The 26,693-nt window shown below is 40.0% G+C and overlaps 1 protein-coding gene across 1 annotated transcript in view; it reads right to left on the bottom strand.

Annotated features, from left to right (window-relative positions):
- HNRNPLL (heterogeneous nuclear ribonucleoprotein L like) overlaps positions 1-15,763 on the bottom strand; it is a gene marked incomplete at its 5' end in the record, with an annotated part of 35,957 nt that extends 20,194 nt beyond the window's left edge. Inside the window, 2 exons of the mRNA XM_079721217.1 lie at positions 4,096-4,214; positions 15,569-15,763. Of these exons, the coding sequence (XP_079577343.1) occupies positions 4,096-4,214; positions 15,569-15,763 (314 nt within the window). The remainder of the gene's footprint in view (positions 1-4,095; positions 4,215-15,568) is intronic.
- Between the last annotated feature and the right edge of the window lie 10,930 nt (positions 15,764-26,693).

The following is a 26,693-nucleotide window of genomic DNA, read 5'->3' as shown; positions in this document are numbered from 1 at the left end:
ACAACATGTGGGATCTTCCCAGACCGGGTCACGAACCCGTGTCCCCTGTATCGGCAGGCGGACTCTCAACCGCTGCGCCACCAGGGAAGCCCTAAAATTCTTAAATGTTTTTAAATATTAAAGAATCCATAAAAAGATATTCACTAGAATACAGTAATCGTGGATGCTATGGCCAAGACAATGAAGTATTTACTCTTCATTTTATACTCTTTGGGAAGGGGAATATACTTTAATACATGAAATGAAAAATAAAGAAATGAAGGAAGGGAGGTTAGCAAGAAATCAGAACACATGGATCAGAACAGGGAAACATGTCCTTTATTCACAGGAACAAGGACCTTAAAAGTATTTTAAAATACAATCAATGTGCTTTTTATAATAGCAGAAGGCCAGAGAAATAACATCAGGTCAGGTACTCAGTGACAGCACTGCTTCTCAATCAGGCATCCAGGACCAACCACTAAACTTCAAAACCTAGCAAGTGTTTCTTAATAAGAAACAGACCACTTTGTAGCCTGGCAAATTATGTAATTTCTTATGAATTTCAGATTCCTCATTTATACAACTGGGAGGATTATCATCAAGATTACAGTTCCTGCATACATACTGCTTGCCTTGCCTCAATCATCTTTACATCCTCAGAATCTAGAAACAGAGCCTGGCACATGACAGGTATTCAATCAATATTTGTTGGTCTATGAGGCTTATTAGCTCTCTCAACCCACATCATTCAAAATTAAAGAATAAAACACAGAAACAATAACGACTGGGATTAGTTTATAAATGCAAGATATAAATTCCCAGAGAGAAACATTCGTTTTAGAAATGCAAACTCCTAGCTGAAGTTCTAAAGTCTTGCGTACAAAAAACTAGAAAACCCTGGAATCAGGTCTATGCTAAAGAAATCAAGGAATAATAAATATTCTCCTCTCACAAATATAAGTTGTTTTATAGCTAAATGATATCACCAAGTAAATATGTTAATAATGCCCTTTGGCTCTTTGGAAACAGAAAAATTATAAAGGCCCAAAAATATTTAAATTCTTTATTGGCCTATTAAAATAGACTCACCTGTTTGTAGTAAAAAGTGCTGTCAATAACTACTATAAGAAGTAAGCTAGAAGCACAGAGCTAAAAGTTAAACAGGTTACCCAGGAAAAGTGGCATCATATGAAGATAGGGAAGGGAAAATTAGAATGTCACAAAGACATTTTAGAATTCACTTAAAATTGTTTGGCACATAATTTTTTTTTTTTTTTTTTTTTTTTTTTGCGGTACGCGGGCCTCTCACTGTTGTGGCCTCTCCCGTTGCGGAGCACAGGCTCCAGACGTGCAGGCTCAGCGGCCATGGCTCACGGGCCCAGCCACTCCACAGCATGTGGGATCCTCCCGGACCGGGGCATGAACCCGTGTCCGCTGCATTGGCAGGTGGACTCTCAACCACTGTGCCACCAGGGAGGCCCTGGCACATAATTAAAAAAAAATTTTTTTTTAAAGCATTAGTATGAGAAAGACTGGAAGACCAAAGAGAGAAAAAATAAACAAAAAGTCTAAGGAACATGGTAGGTAGGGCGGGTGCTTTCAACTTATAGCTTAAAACATGTTTACTAATTTTTAAATAAAAACAGGAGGAAGCAAGAGATTTACTACACAAATTAGGTCCCAAAAGTTTTGTTTTAAAATTTAAACTGGTATAGCTAATCACTACCTAGCATCCTCTCCTTTAATGAGAGGGGAGAAGGGAGGAAAAGAGACTCAGTATATATTTCTAAATATTCTTTTGATTAAAGACAAAAAAATAGCAATTTTATTATCCTGACACAACCATTCTCAAGATCTTGTTATGGTTTCTCCTGAACTTCTTTCCTATACATTTAGTTTTTAAGTATCAACTTACTATATATTGAACTTGGTGACTCACCTATTTAAGACGAGCAGTTTCTATACAATTTTTATAATTCCCTCCCCCCCACACCACTAAATAAATCAACAAATAAAAAAATAGGGAAAGGTTCTATAAATGCAACATTTTGAAGCAAAACACCTACTCCTCATAGGAGGCTGTTCAAGGTTCTTTTAGCTTTAGTAGCAGCCACCTCTTATTCAAGAGCATTCCACACAACTGAAACTCCTATTATACATATTTATGCCAATTAAGCTCGTAATTATACACTAATTTGTTCCAATTATTTCATGACTTTTCTATCCACATAGCTACCAATCTTGAGGACAGAACGATGTACTATGCAAATTAACTAAATAAAATTCATATATGGAACACATTACCATGGACTAAGTATCGAACAGTATAGAGTCTAAAACTGGGACTTCCCTGGTGGCACGGTGGATAAGACTCCAAGCTCCCAATGCAGGGGGCCCGGGTTCCATCCCTGGTCAGGGAACTAGATCCCACATGTGTGCTGCAACTAAGAGTCCACGAGCTGCAGCTAAGGAGCCTGCCTGCCACAACTAAGACCCAGCAGAAACAAATAAATAAATAAAAAAATTTTAAAGTATATAAATAAAATAATAAAAACGGACAGGCCACTCAGAAGTAATTCAAATTACTTACAAACTTAAACAAATAGTTCTATTACTTTAATCCCCAACATTCAGGTCATGGTCATAATTAACATCAAAATATCAATATAGTTATTATTTCCCTAAAGTTTCCAACTGCATTTGCTCATCAACTTGTTTTCTGACATTGCTTTGGTATTTCTTGGCTCTAAGAAAATAACTTAAAAAACTCTAATATATAAGAACAGAAGAAAGTAATAATTCAGAGATAACCATCTTTTTATAACTCCATGAGACAATGCACTACGTAGAAGGTCCTTACAGTGACTGGGTTAGACTAGTACCAACATGCAAGTCTAAATAAATATAGCCTAAGGAGTCTGCTTCAATACTATGTAACTGTCCAGACAAACTTAACTTCCAATATCCACTCCAAATGACTAAGAAGTGATATAGTTATCTTAGTGATATTTCAAGAAATGGGTTTTAATGCCTGTGTGGATTTCCAATTTGTATCTCCAAGGATCAACAATATGTTAACGGTGGTTTCTGAGGTACATAAGTTAAGGGTAACAACTTTGTTAAGTCATCCATCTCTCAATGAGGTCACCAAAGAAATTATTTAAAAAGATCCCATGATGGAAGGTAACACAACCCTACTCCTTTGAAGCAATGATTCCTCTGTTGGAACCTCTGATCACTCCCTCCCCATCTATTTATTCACCATCCTTTCAATACTCAAAACTCCACATACATTTTTATAAAATTGAAGCAATCAAGTGATCTCGGCAAATATATTGAAATTTCTCTACTTATATATCATGACTTAGTCTGTGTCTGAAGCCTATAACAAAAACCCCAAACGTACTCATCAATGGAAAAAAAAAATAATAAACTCTAGATTATCCATACTAAGAGAACAGCCGGGCATATTCCAAAAATAATCTACAAAATGTTTTAGAGTGTCTATTTTTGCAGCAGATTCACTTTTCTAATTATATATTTCATTTAAGTCAATATTCTTAAGTACACACCAGCTGTGGAAAAAGGAGGAGCCTGAGTGAATACAAAACACAAAAGGAAGACAATCTAGGACAAAACACTGACGGCTCATGATCTGCATAAGAACTCACAGCAACACGCACCTAAGCAAATAACGCCTACCCTTAATCTACACACTTTTCATTGCCAATTAATTCTTAAATGGTTCAAAAAAACAAAACAAAACAAAATTAGTATTTAAGTACCACTATTTGAAACTCTGAAGATGAAGGGCGTAATTAACTCAATGGTTTAAAAGCAGCGTCTAAGAAGGAATCATGGATTCATTTGAAAATCAGATGAAAGATGCAATAATCAATTTTACACACAACCTGGTTGAGGAGTGAGAGGGGATCATGGATACACAAGAATTCATCCATGCATAATCCCAGAAAGCCTCAGAAGGCTTCAAAGATATACAATCATAGGCAAACAATATATACTACGGTTAAACATCAAGGCTTATAGCAAGCAAGCAAAGTTTGTTCTACCATACTGTTTTCACAATCCGTATGAAGTCCCTATTGGCCTTACCATATTGTCCCAAATTTTTCCAGAGCCTCCACAAGGTCTGCTTCCACCACAGATTCACAGAGTCCTCGAACATGGACAACGGGTGAAACAGAAACTTTATGATGACTTCCACCTGCCTCCTAGCAAGATAAAATAATTTCTAGTTAAAAACTTTAAAAGTCAAATAAATTGCTCTTTTATTAAACCCAGCTCTGCATTAAAAAGCAAACATTTAAAAAAATCCCAAACCAAATTGCAATTCATAAGTTAGTGAAAGGACCCGAGTAAAATCACTAATTAAATGTTTGGCATGAAAATTCTGATTTCTTAAAAGGGAGCATTCTCTCTCAATAAGAACTACAGATAAGTTATTTAATAACTCATTTCAACTTATATAATATTGTACATCAACTATACTTCAATAAACAAATAACTTATTTCAACTTCAAGAAAATCTCAGAAAAAAAGCCAGCAGATACACAGAGCATGCTACAATTGGAAACATACTTTATATTCATAATTTCACTTCCATAAAAATCAAAATCTCAAGTAGACCAAATGAACAAAAAGTCCCCATTAAAATTTCTTCTTTAATATAAAGATTATATACTTTATTTTTCCTGCAATATAGATTAATATCATCTTTTGTCCTAGTTTAATTGGTTACCTAGTCCCACAATAATTTGAAGTTACTCCGTACACCTGACAACTTAAATTTATACAAGACACCATCTTTGGGCTTCCCTGGTGGCGCAGTGGTTGGGAGTCCGTCTACCAATGCAGGGGACACGGGTTCGCGCCCCGGTCTGGGAGGATCCCACATGCCGCGGAGCGGCTGCGCCCGTGAGCCATGGCCGCTAAGCCTGCGCGTCCGGAGCCTGTGCTCCGCAACGGGAGAGGCCACAACAGTGAGAGGCCCGCGTACCGCAAAAAAAAAAAAAGATACCATCTTTGCTGATGAACAAGGAGTACTCAAAAATATAAGCCTTGGGAAATTTCCTGGCAGTCCAGTGGTTAGGACTTGGTGCTTTCACTGCCAGGGCCTGGGTTCAATCCCTGATTGGGAAACTAAGATCCCACAAGCCGTGTGGCACAGCCAAAACAAAAAACAAGCCTTCCTAGGCTTCTGTGAAGTACTGTGTATCTTTGAGTATGCCCAGCAAGAAGTTTTAAAACATATGGTCTTAAACTTTATTTTAAAAGGGACTATGCAGGAGAATTAGCTTGAAAATGAAAACAGCTCTCATTTACTTATTCAAGTTCTATTAAGACAAAGATCTGTATTTACAACTAGCCACTGGGCACCTCTCTTGCATCACTTCAGAAATGACCTCCATAAAAAATGAAGTCTTGCCATTTGTGACAACATGGTTGGATCTAAAGGGTATTATGGAGAATCTAAAAAACAAAATAAACCAACAAGCAAAACAAAACCAAAACAGACTCACAGATACAATGAACAAATGGGTGGTTGGGGGGGAGGGATGTGAAACAGGTAAAGGGGATTAAGAGGTACAAACCTGCAGTTACAAAATAAATAAGCCATGGGATGTAATATACAGCATAAGGAATATGGTCAATAATATAATAACTTTGTATGGGACTGATGGTTACTAGACTTATCATGGTGATCATTTCATAATGTATGCAAAGTCAAATCACTATGCAGTACACCTGAAGCTAACATAATATTATATATCAACTATATTCCAATTAAAAAGTAATTTCTAGGGCTTCCCTGGTGGCGCGGTGGTTGGGAGTCCGCCTACCAATGCAGGGGACGAGGGTTCGTGCCCCGGTCCGGGAAGATCCCACATGCCGTGGAGCGGCTGGGCCCGTGAGCCATGGCCGCTGAGCCTGCGCGTCCGGAGCCTGTGCTCCGCAATGGGAGAGGTCACAACAGTGAGAGGCCCGCGTACCACAAAAAAAAAAAAAAAAAAAAAAAAAGTGATTTCTAAAAGGAAAGAAATGAATTCCAAGTACAATTCACACATATACCAAAAAAATCTATTAAAGGAAAGGTTTTTTTCTCCTATAAACAGGAAAAAAGGTTTTTTCCTCCTAATCTAAAAACACAAATGTTTTACCATTAAAACTTAAGAATAATTTTAAGAACATTAAATCCCTTTTTGGCTATTTTTATTTTTATTTTTTTTTTTTGCGGTACGCGGGCCTCTCACTGTTGTGGCCTCTCCCGTTGCGGAGTACAGGCTCCGGACGCGCAGGCTCAGCGGCCATGGCTCACGGGCCCAGCCGCTCCGCAGCATGTAGGATCTTCCCGGACCGGGGCACGAACCTGTGTCCCCTGCATCGGCAGGCGGACTCTCAACCACTGTGCCACCATGGAAGCCCCCCTTTTTGGCTATTTTTAAAGACTCACCAACTTTGCTTTATTATCATAAAGACTGTTAGAAAATACTATAACAGTCTTGTGCCATGCCAATAAAAAAAAGTCAGAATTTTTAAAAAAGAACTAATTTAAGTATATAAAGTAACCATGAGACTATTCTTACACTCTTGTCAAATCCAACAAATAAATTAAATTCTTTGCAAATACTAATTCAGTCCTTGGAATTTTATTTGAATTGCTTATGCTGAGTCTTTTCTATGGTTAAACAGATATTCATTACATGCCACTAAGTCTGAAATGAATCATTCTAATTGTACCCTTTGTATACCAACACATTAGCAACTTTAACAAATGCGACTGCCTCGGTGAAGCTCAACAACCAAATGTACATTATCCTCATTAAGCTCTTAATTACTGGATGACAATAACGCAGGAAGAAAGCTCTAAGTAATACCTAAAAACCTAATTTAGAGAAAACATTTAAAGTATAAATAATAAGTTTTATTCTAAAAATAATTAGACAATAATAAACTACAAGAAATAAGACAGTCATCTCCTTTGGTCCTTAGAAATGAGCTAGCAAAGGTAAAAATGCAAAAGAAAACTATATTGGCCTGGGCTCCTCAAAAAGTAAAAAATAGTGGAAGGAAAATTTCAGACTGAGAGTAAAGACAGACAACAACCAAATGCAGTATGTGAGCCTTCATTTTACAATTGATAAAAACTGCTATAAAAGACATCTTAGGGAAAATTGGAGAAATTGAATTATAAACAGGATATTACTGAGTTAGCCAAAAAGTTCATTTGGGTTTTTCTTTAAGATGTTTTTTTTTTATTTTTTTTATTTTTTTTTGGCTGTGTTGGGTTTTCGTTTCTTTGCGAGGGCTTTCTCCAGTTGCGGCGAGCGGGGGCCACTCTTCATCGCGGTGCGCGGGCCTCTCATTGTCGCGGCCTCTCTTCTTGCGGAGCACAGGCTCCAGACGCGCAGGCTCAGTAGTTGTGGCTCACGGGCTTAGTCGCTCCGTGGCATGTGGGATCCTCCCAGACCAGGGCTCAAACCCGTGTCCCCTGCATTGGCAGGCAGACTCCCAACCACTGCGCCACCAGGGAAGCCCCTAAGATGTTTTTGATTGTCTTAGGTACCATTATGATGGCAATGGCTATATGAAAAGAATATCCTTATTCTTAGGAAAACTGTGATATTTAGGGATGAACTGTCATGATGTCTCAACTTACTTTCAAATAGTATAGAGGAAAAAAGTATGTATATAAATATATACACATACAGAGATAAAATTCCAAATGGCAAAATGTTAAAAACTGCTGAATCTAGGTGAAGGGCATATGTAATTAAATATTTTACATAATAAAAAAATTGGGAAATTATTGTATATTTAAGATCTACGAAAAGGTATGAAGAACAATATAAAAATATTCATTAACTCACTACCCAGTTTAATAAATAAAACACTAAGAAGAGGGAGCTGAACACATCTCTTCCTACCTCCCTTCCCAACACAGATAACCACTATCTTGAATACAGTGTTAAAAAATGAGTACTTTTAAAACTGGTCTTCTTACAAAGAAATGGATTATAGGATCAACTTTAAAAATCTCTCAAATGATCTGATTTTAATATATTACTACTTAATTATATTTCTTAAATGAAACAGATCAAGATTTAAGTTATTCTTTAAAAGCTGAAAGATGTTAAATGCAATCAATATGGTACTCAGGGGAAGATATGATTATCTCAACCTCAAGGCTGAGAATATATCCCATACCCTCTGTATTTCCCTTATTCCCACTCAATGACTCTGCCTTTCATGAGTTTATCTACCTTGATATTTCTCTATCTTTAAATTATGTCCCCTTTCCTTGAACTTAAAATTTTCTCATCCTTTCTGTAGTTTATTTAAAAAATTAAAAAACCCTAGTGTTGTTTCCAAATATAAAACTGATATATTAAAGGTATCTTTTCAAACTATATTTTCACCACCCCTCTTTTTCCCCACAAATACTAACATGTTTCTTTTTTAATAAATTTATTTATTTTGAATTTTATTTTATTTATTTTTTTATACAGCAGGTTCTTATTAGTTACACATTTTATACATATTACTGTATATATGTCAATCCCAATCTCCCAATTCATCACAACAATAAATTTATTTATTTTATTTACATTTATTTTTGGCTGTGTTGGGGTCTTCGCTGCTGTGTGCAGGCGAGTGGGGGCCACTCTTCGCTGCAGTGTGCAGGCTTCTCATTGCGGTGGCTTCTCTTGTTGCCGAGCACGGGCTCTAGGTGCACGGGCTTCAGTAGTTGTGGCTCGCAGGCTCTAAAGCACAGGCTCCGTAGTTGTGGCGCACGGGCTTAGTTGCTCCATGGCATGTGGGATCTTCCTGGACCAGGACTCAAACCCGTGTCCCCTGCATTAGCAGGCGGATACTTAACCACTGCGCCACCAGGGAAGCCCCTAACATGTTTCTTAAATCAACATTTTATCTCTACCTATACTATATGGTGGTGATAAGAAATCTGAAATCATCTTCAGAGCTTCTTTTACTACCCTAAAATTACCTCCTGTAAGCATCATACTATGCAGCTGAATCTTAAATTGGTGAATAAGTCAGTATTGTTTACTCCATCCATATATTAATACTTTGACCACGTCTTCTAAAGCTTAAGGAGTTTGTTTTAATCCTTTCTCATACAGAAGCTCAAATTCTTTCCATTTCAAATGTTTAGTTATCTAGGCTCTCTCCTGGTCTATTTATATCTATTATTTATCAGACTAGAAACAATATTCCAAATAAGTACCCAGCAAATGGAGGCATACCTGCAATTTCCGTATACTTTTTTCCTTTTTAATTACTCAATCCCTTCTTTAAGTAAACTGGGTCAACTATAATGAAGACATTATTTGGTCCTCACTGCAAGCTACAGACCAGTTACAAACCCCCAGCCCCTCTTCAAAGGCTACCTCAAAGACAAACTCCAATAACATCCATCTTGAGTGCTAATTTTGATGACTGCAGACTGAAAACCGGGCTTAACTAAAGAGAAGGGAAGCTCAGAATAGAATAGAATATAAATGAAGCTTCCATATGAGAGGAATGAGAAGGGCCCATTAAAACTCTCCATAGAGTAAAACTGTAAACTCACAAAGGCAATGCACAATGTCCTCAGGCTTTTTGTTTTCCCAACATCTCCACGCATAACACGTGCTCAACAGCCCCTGAACAGCCTTTTCTGCCCTCCTATAAATATAGGATTAAAAAAGACCAACCTCAAATTCAATAGTTCATCCCCCAAAACCAAACGTGCACAGATCCACTGCAAGTGATTATCAGCCTCTCCTTAATCACCTCCAATGACAGGAAAACACACTACCTTGTGAGACTAATATTTTAGAAAGTTCTTCATAATGTGCATCCAAATCTGTCTCCCTGTAACTTCCTATACAAAATGGCCTCTGAAGTCAGACCAGCGTTTGAATATTTGGACATTTACTGGCTCTGCGATCTTACGCCACGCTACTTACTTAACCTTTCTGAACCTCAGTTTCACTTTAAAAAAAATAAAACAGGGCTGCCCTGGTGGCGCACTGGTTAAGAATCTGCCTGCCAATGAAGGGAACATGGGTTCAAGCCCTGATCTGGGAAGATCCCACATGCCGCGGAGCAACTAAGCCCGTGCACCACAACTACTGAGCCTGCGCTCTAGAGCCCAGGAGCCACAACTACTGAGCCCCTGTGCCATGACTACTGAAGCCCGCGTGCCTACAGCCCATGCTCCACAACAAGAGAAGCCACCACAGTGAGTAGCCCCCGCTCGCTGCAACCAGAGAAAGCCCGCACACAGCAATGAAGCCTCAATGCAGCCAAAAATTTTAAAAAATAAATAAAATAAATAAAATTTTAAAAATAAATAAATAAAAATTAAAAAATAAAGCAAAATCTTCATCACTTAAAATTACAACAAATAGGACAAATATGAAATGTCTAGCACAGTGCTAGATGTTGTTATTAACAGGGTTCGGTAAACATTAATTGCCACCTCCTATCCTTATCTTCATTTCCCTCTGCTACATAACCTTCCTATAATTTGAAATGATTTCTTAAATCACACCTAAGTTTACCCTTCAGGCTAAATATCCCCCAGAGTCTTCTGTCATTCCTCTTACAATATGATCTTGAGCGCCTTCTCTATTCTGGTAATCATTTTCTGGATACATTAGAATTTATCAAAGTACTACCAAGAAATGAGTACAGATTTCCAGATATTTAAGATTATCCCCCCCTTTTACTTTGGATACTTCACATAGATCAAGGACGAACTAGTTTTAAGGGACAGCTGCAAATAGCTTTTAACTCACACTATACTTAGAGTTAACTAGTACATGGTTTTTCTTTTTTTTGTTTTAATATTTATTTATTTATTCAGGCTGTACCGGGTCTTAGTTGCAGCATGCGATCTCTGAGTTGCAGCATGCATGTGGGATCTAGTTCCTGGACCAGGGATCGAACCCAGGCCCACTGCACTGGGAGTGCGGAGTCTTACCCACTGGACCACCAGAGAAGTCCCGGTTTTTCTTAAAATTAAACAATCACATCTCTTTACTTGACCTTTTTCTTAATAGAGCAGATCCAAAACACAGGAAACCCTGTAATCTTCCTATCCAAAGTTTTAAGGAACATTTGATCACATAACAAAGATTAAAAATAACTTTGATTCAAATAACTTCTTAAAATGTAATCTTTATTTTTTTTGCTCATGTGGTAGAAATCCTTTGGTTTTGCCTACCCAAAACTCCTTCCCCCTTCTTGTGGCTGAACACAAAAACAAGCAAACGAACAAACAAAAACTCCTCAACCCCATATTATTCCACTGGTATTCTCAGTCACACGGTCGTAACTCCCCAACTTCAGAGGTAGTCCAGTGACTAGTTGGGGGTAGGGAGATATAAAAAATGGCTGATCAGAGGGGATAGCTATGGACTCTGAGAGAGAGACTGTTCTTCTTTATTTGCTAGCTATAAAAATGTAAGCCTAGCTTTATCACTACATAGAGGAAATAGAGCTGAAACATGGAAAGCGACAGAATCTAGTCCCTATGACATCATCTAAAACCTTCGATCCTGCCATGCCTAAAACTAATGCTACAACTTGGCATTCATAGTTATTCGGGCCAATAAATTCCCTACCCCTGCCCCCTTTTTGCTTTGTTTAAGCTCATCTTGAGTTGGTGCTGTGGCTGCAACTGCAAGCTTTGAAAGTTGTATTCAATTTCATAGAGGGAAAAAATATATTTTCCCTGCTTTATAAAATAAAGCACTAAATGATGTAGAGTCACAGATTTTTAGATATGGAATTTTTTTTAATTATATCCCATCACCAAGAACAGCACCTAGCACATGACAGGGCTCAAGTATTATTTTTTTAATGAGCTAAGGATCACAGTGATCATTTAATCCAACCATCTCATGTGATAGGTAGCAAGTTGAGTTCCAAAGAGGTTAAGTCACAAAGCATGTTGGTAGCAGAGCCAAGACACCTGCTCTGGTTGGGCTTAGGGCTCTATTAACAGCACTTTTCACTATATGTACTAACATGAAGAAACTGTCACTTGTTAAAACCAAAAGATAGTAAAACCTACTACTTTTCATTTACTTCCCAAAACTAAGCCTAAAATTCTCACTCTACTGCAGCAGCTTAGCTAAATAAGACACAGGACATTACCATTACAGAAGCCTCAAGGCTCTGGCACTGACCTCTGAGGTACACACCACAGTGTAGTTACTATGTTCACTGTCACAGTCTCTAAACTTTTCCTGTGGGAGCTAAGCTAACAAAGTGCCTTCATCCCATCTCCCATTCTGTATTCATCCCAATAAGCCATCATAATAGTCCTACCATCTCTGTAATTCAGATCATTAAAGTTTAACAGTATATCTTAAATTCAAACTAGATTCTCTATATAATGCATATTCCTTTGTTTGGAAATCCTAGGATCCATATTTTTTATCTTGGCATTTTGCCATCTTACAAGTCTATTTATTAAAAGTTGAGAAACTTAAATTTTCACCTCATCAGCAATCACTTTAACAATCTTTGATTTGCCTGTTTAGTCACTAGCAGAATAGAGTAAAAGAAAAACTTAAAAGTCTCTAAAATGCATTAGTACTCCATAAATTTTTATTGATACCAATCTCTATAAAAGCAGACTTTTTTTTGTAAGTAAACTCCCAATTCAGTTCCTCAATCGGTTTTGCCAAGTGAAGTGCTAATATTCAGAAGTCAAGCTGCTCTCATAAAAGTTAGCAGATACAGAAATTTACTATTAATATGATCTTGAAGTTCATGCCTGTTAAATTTAAGAACACAATTTACTCCACAAGAGTAAAGTAATTGTATAATACATAGCATGAACCTCCATAACTAAGCTTTGTTCAAAATGCAGCCCAAAGAATTTGAAACACTCTGGGAGTTCTTGCTCTTCAAAGTTAATACCAGAAGACACAAATTTGAAGAGTGTCTTACTTCTCATATCTAAACTACAAACTCATTTCTCTTTACACCTTAAAACATCATTCACAATGATCAATTCATCTTTAAATCAGGAAGGAGCATTTGTAGAAACAGTTTTTCTTAAATACTCACATTCCTCTTTAAATCTAGTTATTATTAAATAACTCAAGGAAAATGAAGAGCCAAACAATGTAAATCATTGAAGTCTTACTGTACACTTTTACAAACTTCCAACTAGCATTGAAAGAATTACCTATCATTGTACCTGATCTGCATGTACTTAAACACTTTGTACAAAGGGGCTGGGCTGAAGTTGAGTCAAACCCTTTTCCGTTAGATGAATTACCATATTTCTCGATGATGATGCACTAGACAGTAAACTTCTATTCAGGGCATTCCTGTCCTAGTAAAATTTATTACACACAGGTTTCCATAGTTGCAATGATTTCAAACTAGTACCCAAAATTACATGAAGAAAAATGTTTAAAAACAGGAAAAATAATCCTTCATTAGATTTCACAGTACAATACTGGTTCTACTGTTAAATAAAAGCAATTCACCCTCTCCTAAGAAACAAAAGCAATAAGATAAACAAAATTTGAATTTATAACTCAATCTGCATACATTAGTTCCTGCCTGCGTAATTTAAAAGCTGCATTACATTAATCACTGAACTACAACTTCAGGTGTGGAAAACGTGAAGTTCAACCTTCACATTTTACATTGTAAGAGAACTCAGAACAGTAGTTAATTGACTTTCCCAAGGTCACACAGACTGTATGCTAGCTAAGACTCCTGACTCTCCCCAAGACCTGTCCAGTGCTATTTCCACTGCTAGATACAATTCACTTTGGATGTATTAATTATACATTATTTTCTTCCCAACATCCAAAATAATACTATTGGCTTAATATTTAATGTTTTCAAAAACAACTTTTGTAAACTGGTTAAAGTATCTTTCCAAGACACTTAATGGAAGACATTTCATGCTACTGCACAAAAACTCGAGCAAATTTTTGGCAAAAGAAATACACTGATCCAATGCATCTAAATATCAGTTATAAGAGTCCAATATTCCAATTGTGTTTTCAATTTCCACAATGGAGTTAGCTTTGAACTGAAACTTCCTAAAAAAAATGCACTTTCTTTATTCACACTTTCAAGTTACATTTTGAATATTCCAAATGTTCAGGTACAGAAGTAGAAAGCAATATCTAGCCATAATAAAACTATTTTGGGAATTCCCTGGGTCCAGTGGTTAGGACTCTGTGCTTCCACTGCAGGGGGGGCACGGGTTCGATCCCTGGTCAGGGAACTAAGATCCCACATGCCAATCAGTGCAGCCAAAAAAATAAACATTATAAATAAAAATAAAATTTCACTTAAAAAAATAAACTATTTTATTTAGAGGAAGAAGTGGTTCCTTTTTAAAATGTGTTGCAACATTATCGTATTTGTAAACCCTAACACCGGGGATTACTGACTAGAATTTTTTACATTAAAATGCAAACAAGAGCTAAAAGACTTCTAATTTCCCTCTTATTAAAGGTGAAAAACATTTTAATCTAATATTAGAATATATGTGCACTATTTCGTAAATTTCGGGTTAAGTTTGCTTTTAAAAAAATCACAATTAGAATGTGTTAAATGTTTAAAGAACATCTCAGTCATTAAGACAGCGTAAGCGCACCAAAAAGGGCAAAAACATTTCCTTTGCTTTGTTTCCTTAGTTTCCATCCAGCTGAAGCTGAATTGCCACTTGCCGTGGATAAAACGATTTTCACATTCCTTCTGCCTCCATCTAAGCTTTCTGATGAGAGAAACAAGAATCTAGGAACGTGTGTTTGATGCAGTCCTGAGTTCAGTTCTTTTTGTGGAACGAATTGGGAACACACTGCCCATGAAGAACTGAGGTGATTTTAAGATTTCGTTTTACTTGTAAGTAGGCGTGTGCGAACACCTGCCAACGCATTTTATTTTTAACCGAAGAGCTAAACACTATACTGAGCAATCATCAGGAAACTGGGGAGCAAAGCGTGCGTGCCAGGCCTGCCAAGAGTAAAAAATTTTTAATTAAACCTTCAGGGGAACTGGGAGGTGAGCCCCAGAGCGTAATTTGTCACTTAGCGGCGGCTCTCCTCAGGACCCAGGCGAAGAGAGCCCTGGGCGGAACCAACACCACCATCCTGTGACTGTGAACAGCGCGCGGATGCTGCGGGCAGGGGGCTGAAGGGAGCGGGTCGTCAGACGCCGGCCAGCCGCCCGAGGAGTGAAAACTAACAAAGGGCTAATCGCGCACCAGAGCCCCCCGGAGCGGAAGCAACGCCTCCCCGCCGCCCCCGCCCCGCGACCCTCCCCAAGTTCGGGCCGGCAGTGGACTCGCTGCGGGGCCTGAGGCCAGGCCGGGACCGGATTCGCGATCGGGATGCTGGAAACAGGTAGGGCGAAGAATAAAAGCCCCAAAGAGAAGAGCCGGCGCTTCCCGACCCGGTCAGCGCAGCGAAAAGGGAAAACGAGGCGGGCGGGAGGCCCCGAGGCCGAGTCCCTGCCGCTGGGCCCTGCTTCCCGGGGAGCCGCCAGGCACGGCGGTCGGGGCGCCGCGCTTTGTTACCGGCTGTGAGAAGCTCCGGCCGCCGCCACCGCCGCCGCTATCGCCCCCGCCCCGGGGCGTCGCTTCCCGGCGGTTCTCGCCTTCCTCGGCCGAGTAGTCGATCTCCCCCTCCTCGGTCTTGAGGCGCTTGGCCTGGCTCTCGTACTCCCGGTCCTCCTCGTACGTCTCCCTGGGGGAGGATGAGGAAGAGGACATGGCGGCGGCCGGAGGGACCGGCCGGCTAACGGGTGGGGGTGGCGGCGGGGCGCGGGCCTCGGACTCCGCCGGCCAGTCCCCGTCGCGGGCAGCGCCTCTTCAGCGAAGGTCTGCGCGGCCCGGCTGTCCCCGTGGGCCGCGCGCCCAGAAGCCGGGTGGGTGCGGAGAGTGCGCGGGATGAGGAGGGCGCCCCGGCAGGAGGCTCCGGAGCGGCCGCTCCCCTTTATCACGGAGCCAACATTCAGCCTCTCCCTCCTCCTCCGTCTCCGCTCCCAGTCCTGGGGAGCAAATCCAAGGATGGGGACGCGACCGTGGCTTCCGGTCTTCCCTCCTCCCCTAATCCACTCCTCGCCGCGCAGGCCGAGCCTCCACCCCCACCTTCGCGGCCGCCGAGCAGGATCGAATCCAGCCGCAGCCCGCGGGAAGCGCCCCCCCACAAGCCCGGGCCTCGCTTCCTACTGGCAGAGGGAAAAGTCGACCAGGCTTCCAATTGGCTGCAAGGGCTGTTCATCAAAAACCGCCCACGGCCCGGCCTCGCCCCTCTCCCTGCGCCTTTCGAACTCTCAGCTGGTTTGCTAGTCCTGACCGCTCAACGCCCGCCGCGTGCGCCTTGGAGCCGTTGCTACCCGACGGCCATTAGCGCTGTTGGGCCAACTGGAGGTGAGGCGCGGAGAGAAACCCGGCGGACGAGGAGGCGTGCAGTGGGTCCGGGACTGCGGTGTTAACCGCCCTCCCGTTAATTTAAATGCTTTTATTACTTCTCTTCAAAAGAGAAAATCCCTGCAGAGACATCTCGCAGCCCTGGAACTACAGGCGGTGAGGGGAGAAAAGGGATTAGAATCGTGAAAGTAGCCTTCTCCCTATGTTGTGTGCAAAGTCTGATACAAGTGGATGGACTCTCTCCCCGCCCCTAAGTAGATATTCCAGAACACTCAACATTTCCTGAGGTGCCAGTGTGAAGAAGACGCTCGTTTGATCGGTTAGCACTCATGGGTCTTCTGGACCCTTTTTTCCTGACAATTACGGGGGACTTGTATCAAGTCCCAGCTCCCATTAAATGTGTTTTAAACCTTCCACATAAAGTTTCATCCTGCATGCCAACCCTTGCCTTTCTAGGCGATCTGTTTATTTCACATCATTTATTTTTGAAAGCTATGAAAGCTTATCAAAAGTGTTTGTCCTTTGGACCACACACAGCTCATTTCCTCTGTGGAGCCCTGAGGCCTCCGCGAGCTTCTAGTTACTGCTCTCTCTTTTTGCAACAGGGCCCTTTATACCCACGTATTAGGATGTTCTGTTTTCAAGACTAGAAGCGCTTGGAGACAGGAACTGTGCTCTTTTCATCTTTGCAAACCCAGTTCCTGTACAGTCCCGGGCGCAAGTTCCCTGCTCAACAAGGCTGAACGAGTGGGCCTTGGGAAATAAAGGTCCAGTGTCAGAAGAGGAACTGGCAGATCTCACGCAACCTAACTGCCCTCTGTGACTCTAACCCTTGGAGGATTGCCTAGGATCAAGAGTCACTTAAGTGTTTCTAATGTCCTTGTCCCTCAGATGCGTCCCTAAGTGTGGCTCTTCCTTTCCTAATGCTGTGGATTTTTCCCTCCCGCAGCCTATTCTCTCTTCTTTCCAAAGTTATTTCCTCCCCCCCAAAAAGCCATTTGTATTTATTGCTGACAGTGCTTTAACCTACGTTTGTTTTGTTACTTTTATAATTTACATTGCCTGTCGTTTCGGAATCCATTTGCAAGCTTCTTCATAACACCGTACAGCTATAATCAAATGCGTGTGCGCCTGCAGGTGTACACTGACAAAATAGAACTAAAAAACAATTAGAATTTTATTTTTCTAAATTATGATAAAATGGAAGTAGAAGTATCAAAGAGGGAGCTGCAGAGCTGGGTGCAGATGAGGAAATGATGGCACAGCACTGGGACCAATGAGCAGAGCTGAACGGCCTTGTACAAACTTCCCAAATATCGTGTGTGATAGTGAAAATATCTAAAAGTCTCAAAGCCTGCATCCAACCTATGGATTATACCAGGTTAAAATGCAGTTCTGGGCTTCCCTGGTGGCGCAGTGGTTGAGAGTCCGCGTGCCGATGCAGGGGACACGGGTTCGTGCCCCGGTCCGGGAAGATCCCACATGCCGTGGAGCAGCTGGGCCCGTGAGCCATGGCCGCTGAGCCTGCGCGTCCAGAGCCTGTGCTCCGCAACGGGAGAGGCCACGACAGTGAGGCCCGCGTACCTCAAAAAAAAAAAAAAAAATGCAGTTCTCACACCAATCAGTTGGTAAGGAAGCCCAGCCTTGCTGAACCTTGCTACTGTACTCAGCGTTTACTTCACTAAAAGTAGGTTAGAGTCAATACGTACTAGTATTAAACTTAATTCTTTTTTCGAACAGCTCAAATCAAATTGTTAATTTAAAAGACTAAGAAGTAAAATTCAGAAACTCTTCCGTTAGTACATTGACCGTGAGTGACCTTTGAGCTTATTGCAGATGAATTGTTCAGTGACAGTAAGTTCTTAGATATGGAAAAGGCTAACTAGCTCATCACTAAAACATGAGAAGAGCTAAATAAGGAGGGCATAAATTATATTCTGCACGATTTAACTTAGGTGAGGTCAAGAAATTACACACTTCCCAGTTAGCCAGAAATGCCTTTAAAACTCAGAAACAGCTCCTAAATGCGTGCAAATAATCAGTTACTTAGCTCAACCTGGAATCTCTTTTGCACTACTGTACATACAGCCTCAGGCCTTTGGTAAATTGAATGCTTGATTGGATTGGCTGCTGTTGATTGGGGTAGGCAGCAGCCATGAATTCCCATTGACGCAGCTCGAAGGGGACTTAGGGGTTATACTAGAGTGAGAGAGAGCTCCAGGGAAGGTCTAGGGAAACTGATAGTCAAGGTCCTTTATAATCTAGCCCCAAGTTGCCCTTCAGTTTTAAACCTCATTGCTGACCTATGTAAAGTAGTTTATAAGACATTGTGCTGGGGCTTCCCTTCCCTGGTGGCACAGTGGTTGAGAGTCCGCCTTCCAATGCAGGGGACACTGGTTCATGCCCCGGTCCGGGAAGATCCCACATGCCGCGGAGCAGCTGGGCCCGTGAGCCATGGCCGCTGAGCCTGCGCGTCCGGAGCCTGTGCTCCGCAACGGGAGAGGCCACAACAGTGAGAGGCCCGCGTACCGCAAAAAAAAAAAAAAAAAAAAAGACATTGTGCTGGGCGATGAAGAGACTAGAAAACTATATGAGCTGGTTTCTTTTGTTTTTTTTTTTCAATTAATTTCTTTTTATTCTTGGCTGCGTTGGGTCTTGGTTGCTGTGAGCGGGCTTTCTATAGTTTCTGCAAGCAGGGCTACTTCTTAGTTGCTTTGCGGCATGTGGGATCTTCCCCGACCACGGCTCGAACCCGTGTCCCCTGCATTGACACGCGGATTCTTAACCACTGCACCACGAGGGAAGTCCCTGGTATCTGCCTTCTCAAAGCTTGCAATCAAGTTGAGGAAACAGGGCACATACCCAAGAGAGGCTACAAGGCACATCTAACATACATGTAATAACAGCAGCCACTTACAATGTGCCAGGCACTGTGCTAACCACTACAAGGGTCATGTAAATAAATTCTGACAAAAGCCCTCTAACAGAGGCATTATTATTACTATGGCCATTGTACAATTAAAGAAAGTCTAGGAGAAGTTAAGAGACCTGCCCTAGAGCCACAGTTAGTAAACTAGAGAGCCAGGACTGGAATCCAAGCATCCGATTCCAGAGCCAGTACTCTTCGTCAAGAAGAATGATGATTTAAGTATTACATTGTTTACTGCCACAGACATACAGATCAAATTTAGAATCATTTATCATGATACTTATTCATTCACTAATTTCTACTAGGGCTTATACAGCTGTAACTCTGGGAAGGCATAAATAGTTTATAATTATCAGTTTTTCATTGGTATAATGAAATTCAATTAGCTTCCATAGGAAATTTTAAATATAATACACTGTTTTAGTGTTCATTTTAAAATGTAATTTCTCTAGACAAGGCCCAGAAATCAAAAGGAAATTCTCACCATTTTCTGACGGATGCATCGTTTGAACAACTAGAGATGCAAATTATAAGATATTCATACCCAAACTCAATTTCCAATATTGCTATTTCACTTAATATACAAAACTTTTGTTTTCTGCCTCACCTTCTGCAAAAATCAAATAAAACCTTCACCTTACTTGTGAGCAATGTTTCCAAAAGATTGGAACCCTAGAGATGTATTTTAATTAAGACATGTTTAACATGAAATCCAGCTTAGAACAAAGTCCATTCAGAGACGAATCAATTAGTTCCTATGAAAGTTTGTCAAATCCAGAGTATACTATTTGTGATGATACCACTTTCCTTGTTAGAGATCACCAAGAATGAGCACAATGGTGCTTTTACCCAAAATAGCCCCTTTAATTCAGTCCACATTTGGTTAGTTATGGTGATAAGACACCAGCGTTCCAGGAGGATGCACCCTGCAGGAAGTGCCTCAAGCACTATTAGCTCACTGTGTAGTCAAGTGTAACCACAATGGTATTCTCTTTCAGATGCTGTTATCAGGCACGTCTGCTTTGGGGCTGGAGCTGCCACTGTGTTTGGCCTCTTCAAAAAAATAATTTGTGACAGATCTGCAAAAATAAATATATTGACCCTAAAAGGATATCTGGTATATGACCAATGACAGGTAAAGTTCATATTCTTGTTATCAGTTAATAACCACTTACCTTTAGTCTTAGAAATATTTATTTTCACCTTTCTCTTTGACTCATATAAATTGATAGTGTTTAGACATCTTTAAAAATAATTGTAATAAATAAAAAGAGTAAAATCATAGCAATCTGTCCACTGTTTAGAGTGAATAGAATTTATCAAAGTAAATTCATCTTGCATATGAAAATATAGGTAAAACAAAATTAACCGGTAGCTGCTCACGTTTAACAAAAACGTATTAAGTGCTACAGACCACTCCCAATTATAAGTGATCAGTAGCATGTAATAACTTTTTGTTAAGTATGAGCTCTCAGTTCTTCTTTTTTTCTTTTTTTTTGCGGTACGCGGGCCTCTCACTGTTGTGGCCTCTCCCGTTGCGGAGCATAGCCTCCGGATGCGCAGGCTCAGCGGCCATGGCTCACGGGCCCAGCCGCTTCGCGGCATGTGGGATCTTCCCGGACCGGGGCACAAACCCACGTCCCCTGCATTGGCAGGCGGACTCTCAACCACTGCGCCACCAGGGAAGCCCTCAGTTCTTCTTTTCTTCTTAAATTTGAGTAAAAATATATCTTGGATATGGCCCACCCCACCCCATCAAGGAAGTTTCCATGGTAAGCAAGTCACTAATAACCTCATCCTTTCCTGATCGTTGATGTTGAGACCAGTATAAAATGACAAGGAATGCTAACGATAACACATAAACTAGGGTTCTTATTTTTTTAATTAAAAAAAAATTTTTGGCCATGCCATGTGGCATGTGGGACCTTACTTCCCGGACTAGGGATCAAACCCTTGCCCCCTGCAGTGGAACCTCAGAGTCTTAACCACTGGAGCGCCAGGGAACTCCCTAAACTAGGTTGTTTAGACCTCAGTTTTTTTTTTTCCACAATTATTATTATTATTTTTAACATCTTTATTGGAGTATAATTGCTTTCATTGTTGTATTAGTTTCTGCTGTATAACGAAGTGAATCAGCTGTACGTATACATTTATCCCCATATCCCCTCCCTCTTGCATCTCCCTCCCACCCTCCCTATTCCACCCCTCTAGGTGGTCACAGAGCACAAAGCTGATCTCCCTGTGGCATGCAGCTGCTTCCCACTAGCTAGCTATTTTACATTTGGTAGTGTATATATATCAATGCCACTCTCTCACTTCTTCCCAGCTTACCTTTCCCCCTTCCTGTGTCCTCAGGTCCATTCTCTACGTTTGTGTCTTTATTCCCGTCCTGCTCCTAGGTTCTACAGAACCTTTTTTTTTTTTAAGATTCCGTATGTATGTGTTAGCATACGATATATGTTTTCCTCTTTCTGACTTACTTCACTCTGTATGTCAGACTCTAGGTCCATCCACCTCACTACAAATGACTCAATTTCATTTCTTTTTATGACTGAGTAATATCCCATTGCATATATGTACCACATCTTCTTTATCCATTCATCTGTCAATGGACACTTAGGTTGCTTCCATGTCCTGGCTATTGTAAATAGTGCTACAGTGAACATTGTGGTACATGACTCTTTTTGAATTATGGTTTTCTCAGGGGATATGCCCAGTAGTGGGATTACTGGGTCGTATGGTAGTTCTACTTTTAGTTTTTTAAGGAACCTCCATACTGTTCTCCATAGTGGCTGTACCAATTCACATTCCCACCAACAGTGCAAGAGGGTTCCCTTTTCTGCACACCCTCTCCAGCATTTATTGTTTGTAGATTTTTTGATGATGGCCATTCTGACTGGTGTGAGATGATACCTCATTGTAGTTTTGATTTGCATTTCTCTAATGATTAGTGATGTTGAGCATCCTTTCATGTGTTTGTTGGCAATCTGTATATCTTCTTTGGAGAAGTACCTATTTAGGTCTTCTGTCCATTTTTGGATTGGGTTGTTTGTTTTTTTGATATTGAACTGCATGAGCTGCTTGTATATTTGGGAGATTAATCCTTTGTCAGTTGCTTTGTTTGCGAATATTTTCTCCCATTCTGCAGGTTGTCTTTTTGTCTTGTTTATGGTTTCCTTTGCTGTGCAAAAGCTTTTAAGTTTCATTAGGTCCCATTTGTTTATTTTTGTTTTTATTTATGTTACTCTAGGAGGTGGGTCCAAAAGGATCTTGCTGTGATTTATGTCATAGAATGTTCTGCCTATGTTTTCCTCTAAGAGTTTGATAGTGTCTGGCCTTACATTTCGGTCTTTAATCCATTTTGAGTTTATTTTTTGTGTACGGTGTTAGGGAGTGCTCTAATTTCATTCTTTTACGTGTAGCTGTTCACCACTTATTGAAGAGGTCATCTTTTCTCCATTGTATACTCTTGCCTCCTTTATCAAAGATAAGGTACCCATATGTGCGTGGGTTTATCTCTGGGCTTTCTATCCTGTTCCATTGATCTATCTTTCTGTTTTTGTGCCAGTACCATACTGTCTTGATTACTGTAGCTTTGTAGTATAGTCTGAAGTCCAGGAGCCTGATTCCTCCAGCTCCGTTTTTCTTTCTCAAGATTGCTTTGGCTATTCGGGGCCTTTTGTGTTTCCATACAAATTACAAAATAGTTTGTTCTAGTTCTGTGAAAAATGCCAGTGGTAGTTTGACAGGGATTGCATGGAATCTGTAGATTACTTTGGGTAGTATAGTCATTTTCACAATATTGATTCTTTCAATCCAAGAACATGGTATATCTCTCCATCTGTTTGTTTCATCTTTAATTTCTTTCATTAGTGTCATAGATTTTTGCATACAGGTCTTTTGTCTCCTTAGGTGGGTTTATTCCTAGGTATTTTATTCTTTTTGTTGCAATGGTAAACGTGAGTGTTTCCTTAATTTCTCTTTCAGATGATTCATCATTAGTGTATAGGAATGCAAGAGATTTCTGTGCATTAATTTTGTATCCTGCTACTTTACCAAATTCATTGATTAGCTCTAACAGTTTTCTGGTAGCATCTTTAGGATTCTCTATGTATAGTATCATGTCATCTGCAAACAGTGACAGTTTTACTTCTTCTTTTCCAATTTGGATTCCTTTTATTTCTTTTTTGTTTCTGATTGCTGTGGCTAAAACTTCCAAAACTGTGTTGAATAATAGTGGTGAGAGTGGGCAACCTTGTCTTTTTCCTGATCTTAGTGGAAATGGTTTCAGTTTTTCACCATTGAGAACAATGTTGGCTATGGGCTTGTCATATATGGCCTTTATTATGTTGAGGTAAGTTCCCTCTATGCCTACTTTCTGGAGAGTTTTTATCATAAATGGGTGTTGAATTTTATCAAAAGCTTTTTCTGCACCTATTGAGATGATATATGGTTTTTATCCTTCAATTTGTTAATATGGTCATCACATTGATTGATATGCATATATTGAAGAATCCTGCATTCCTGGGATAAACCCCACTTGATCATGGTGTATGATCCGTTTAATGTGCTGCTGGATTCTGTTTGCTAGTATTTTGTTGAGGATTTTCACATCTGTGTTCATCAGTGATGTCGGTCTGTAGTTTTCTTTTTTTGTGACATCTTTGTCTGGTTTTGGTATCAGGCTGATGGTGGTGTCGTAGAATGAGTTTGGGAGTGTTCCTCCCTCTGCTGTATTTTGGAAGAGTTTGAGAGGGATAGGTGTTAGCTCTTCTCTAAATGTTTGATAGAATTTGCCTGTGAATCCATCTGGTCCTGAGCTTTTGTTTGTTGGAAGATTTTTTATCACAGTTTCAATTTCAGTGCTTGTGATTGGTCTGTTTATATTTTCTATTTCTTCCTGGTTCAGTCTTGGAAGGTTGTGCTTTTCTAAGAAATTGTCCATATCTTCCAGGTTGTCCATTTTATTGGCATATGATTGCTTGTAGTAATCTCTCATGATCCTTTGTATTTCTGCAGTGTCAGTTGTTGCTTCTCCTTTTTCATTTCTAATTCTGTTGATTTGAGTCTTCTCCCTTTTTTTCTTGATAAGTCTGGCTAATGGTTTATCAATTTTGTTTATCTTCTCAAAGAACCAGCTTTTAGTTTTGTTGATATTTACTATTGTTTTCTTTGTTTCTATTTCATTTATTTCTGCTCTGATCTTTATGATTTCTTTTCTTCTACTAACTTTGGGTTTTGTTTGTTCTTCTTTCTCTAGTTCCTTTAGATGTTAATGTTAGATTTTTTTATTTGAGATTTTTCTTGTTTCTTGAGGTAGGATTGTATTGCTATAAACTTCCCTCTTAAAACTGCTTTTGCTGCATCCCATATGTTTTGGGTCATCGTGTTTTCTTTGTCATTTGTTTATAGGTATTTTTTGATTCCTCTTTGATTTCTTCAGTGATCTCTTGGTTATTTGGTAGTGTATTGTTTAGCCTCCATGTGTTTGTATTTTTTACAGTTTGTTTCCTGTAACTGATATCTAGTCTCATAGCGTTATGGTTCGAAAAGATACTTGATACAATTTCAATTTTCTTAAATTTACCAAGGCTTGATTTGTGACCCTAGATATGATTTATCCTAGAGGATGTTCCATGAGCACTTGAGAAGGAAGTATATTCTGTTGTTTTTGGATGGAATTAGACCTCAGTTTTTTGACCTTTGTTGTCTTTAGCTTTCTTGCCCTGGCAATGTCTTTCATTCTAGACATGTTAGGGGATATTTTAATCAAAGAGAACAGATTTTTTTTTTTTTTGCGCTACACGGGCCTCTCACTGTTGTGGCCTCTCCCGTTGTGGAGCACAGACTCCGGACGCGCAGGCTCAGCGGCCATGGCTCACAGGCCCAGCTGCTCCGCGGCATGTGGGATCCTCCCGGACCAGGGGCACGAACCCGTGTCCCCTGCATCAGCAGGCGGACTCTCAACCACTGCGCCACCAGGGAAGCCCAAAGAGAACAGATTTTAAACAGAATTGTATAACTTTCTCTTGTTGCTATATACTTTTCCAAACCGTTGCAGCACTCTCCCCACCCCCACCCCTAAGACCAGAAAATTAATAGGCCACCTTTATTTTAAGACAGAAGAAAAAGGTCTTGCCCATGCATCTTTTTTTTTTTCTTTTTGGTAACCACAGTTAGCTATTGGGTTTGGCCTAGACCTGTGCTCTCCAACATGGTGACCAGTAGTCACACATGGCTATTTAAATTAATTTAAATTAAATAAAATGTAAAATTTAGTTTCTGAGTCACACTAGCCACACTTGTGATCTATGGCCACATATACAATTGGCTGCTGCTTTGGACAGTGCTGGACTGAACTGTAACATAGGGGATGACTGTATCTCATTCATCTTGGTGTCTTCAAAACCTAAAACACTGCCTGGTACATAGGAGGCCCTAACTAGACACTTCTTGATCTAGATCAAGCTTCTCTTTCACATAGCTCAAGAAATAGAAGCACATAAAATAAAGCATGTGAACTTGGCAAATTATGACTATGTAGGTGTCTCAAAGACTGATATGTAATTTGATTTGCTCCTTACCCATATTTGAAATGAGATCACTTGTAAGATATAATTCTGTTTTTCACACAACTAAGCAAATATAGCTCATTTTGTGCACTGAATTTACCAAAATGTGTATTATTTAAATTTGTAAATCAACAATTGTATTAAATGTGAGAGAGGCACATTTAATGAAAGATTTCCTACTGTGAATATTTTTCAAAAGTGAAAATTCCTTTCCCAAAGTGAGTAATCACTCTCTGATTTATCTTTAAGAACACCTTTATATGAAAATCAGAATTTGCACTGAATTGAGAATTAGGCAAACAAAAATAGTTGTCTTTAATGGTGCCATCATAAACATCCAATGTTGAAAACTTTGTAGGATAAAGTTACTATTATTACTAATTGTAAATAACCAGCACTGTGTAGCCCTTTACAATGTACAAAGCAGTTTCACATACTTTGCCTCATTTGATTCTCACAGAAACCTTATGAGGTAGGGTAGGTCCTTTCTGCCTCCATTTGTTAGATGAAGTTTGGAAAGACTAATCTTTTGTCTCTAAATTCTCATCATCTTTTTTTTCTTTTTTTAATATTTATTTATTTATTTGGTTGCATGGGGTCTTAGTTGCGGCAGTCGGGCTCCTTAGTTGTGGCTCCTAGGCTCCTTAGTTGTGGCATGCGAACTCTTAGTTGCAGCATGCATGCGGGATCTCTAGTTCCCTGACCGGGGATCAAACTTGGGCCCCCTGCATTGGGAGCGCAGAGTCTTATTCACTGCGCCACCAGGGAA

This window comes from Hyperoodon ampullatus (genome assembly GCF_949752795.1).
Source record: "Hyperoodon ampullatus genome assembly, chromosome: 15".
Lineage (NCBI taxonomy): Eukaryota > Metazoa > Chordata > Mammalia > Artiodactyla > Ziphiidae > Hyperoodon > Hyperoodon ampullatus.
Note: the sequence above shows the minus strand (reverse complement) of the source record. Positions and strands in the feature narration are given on the sequence as shown.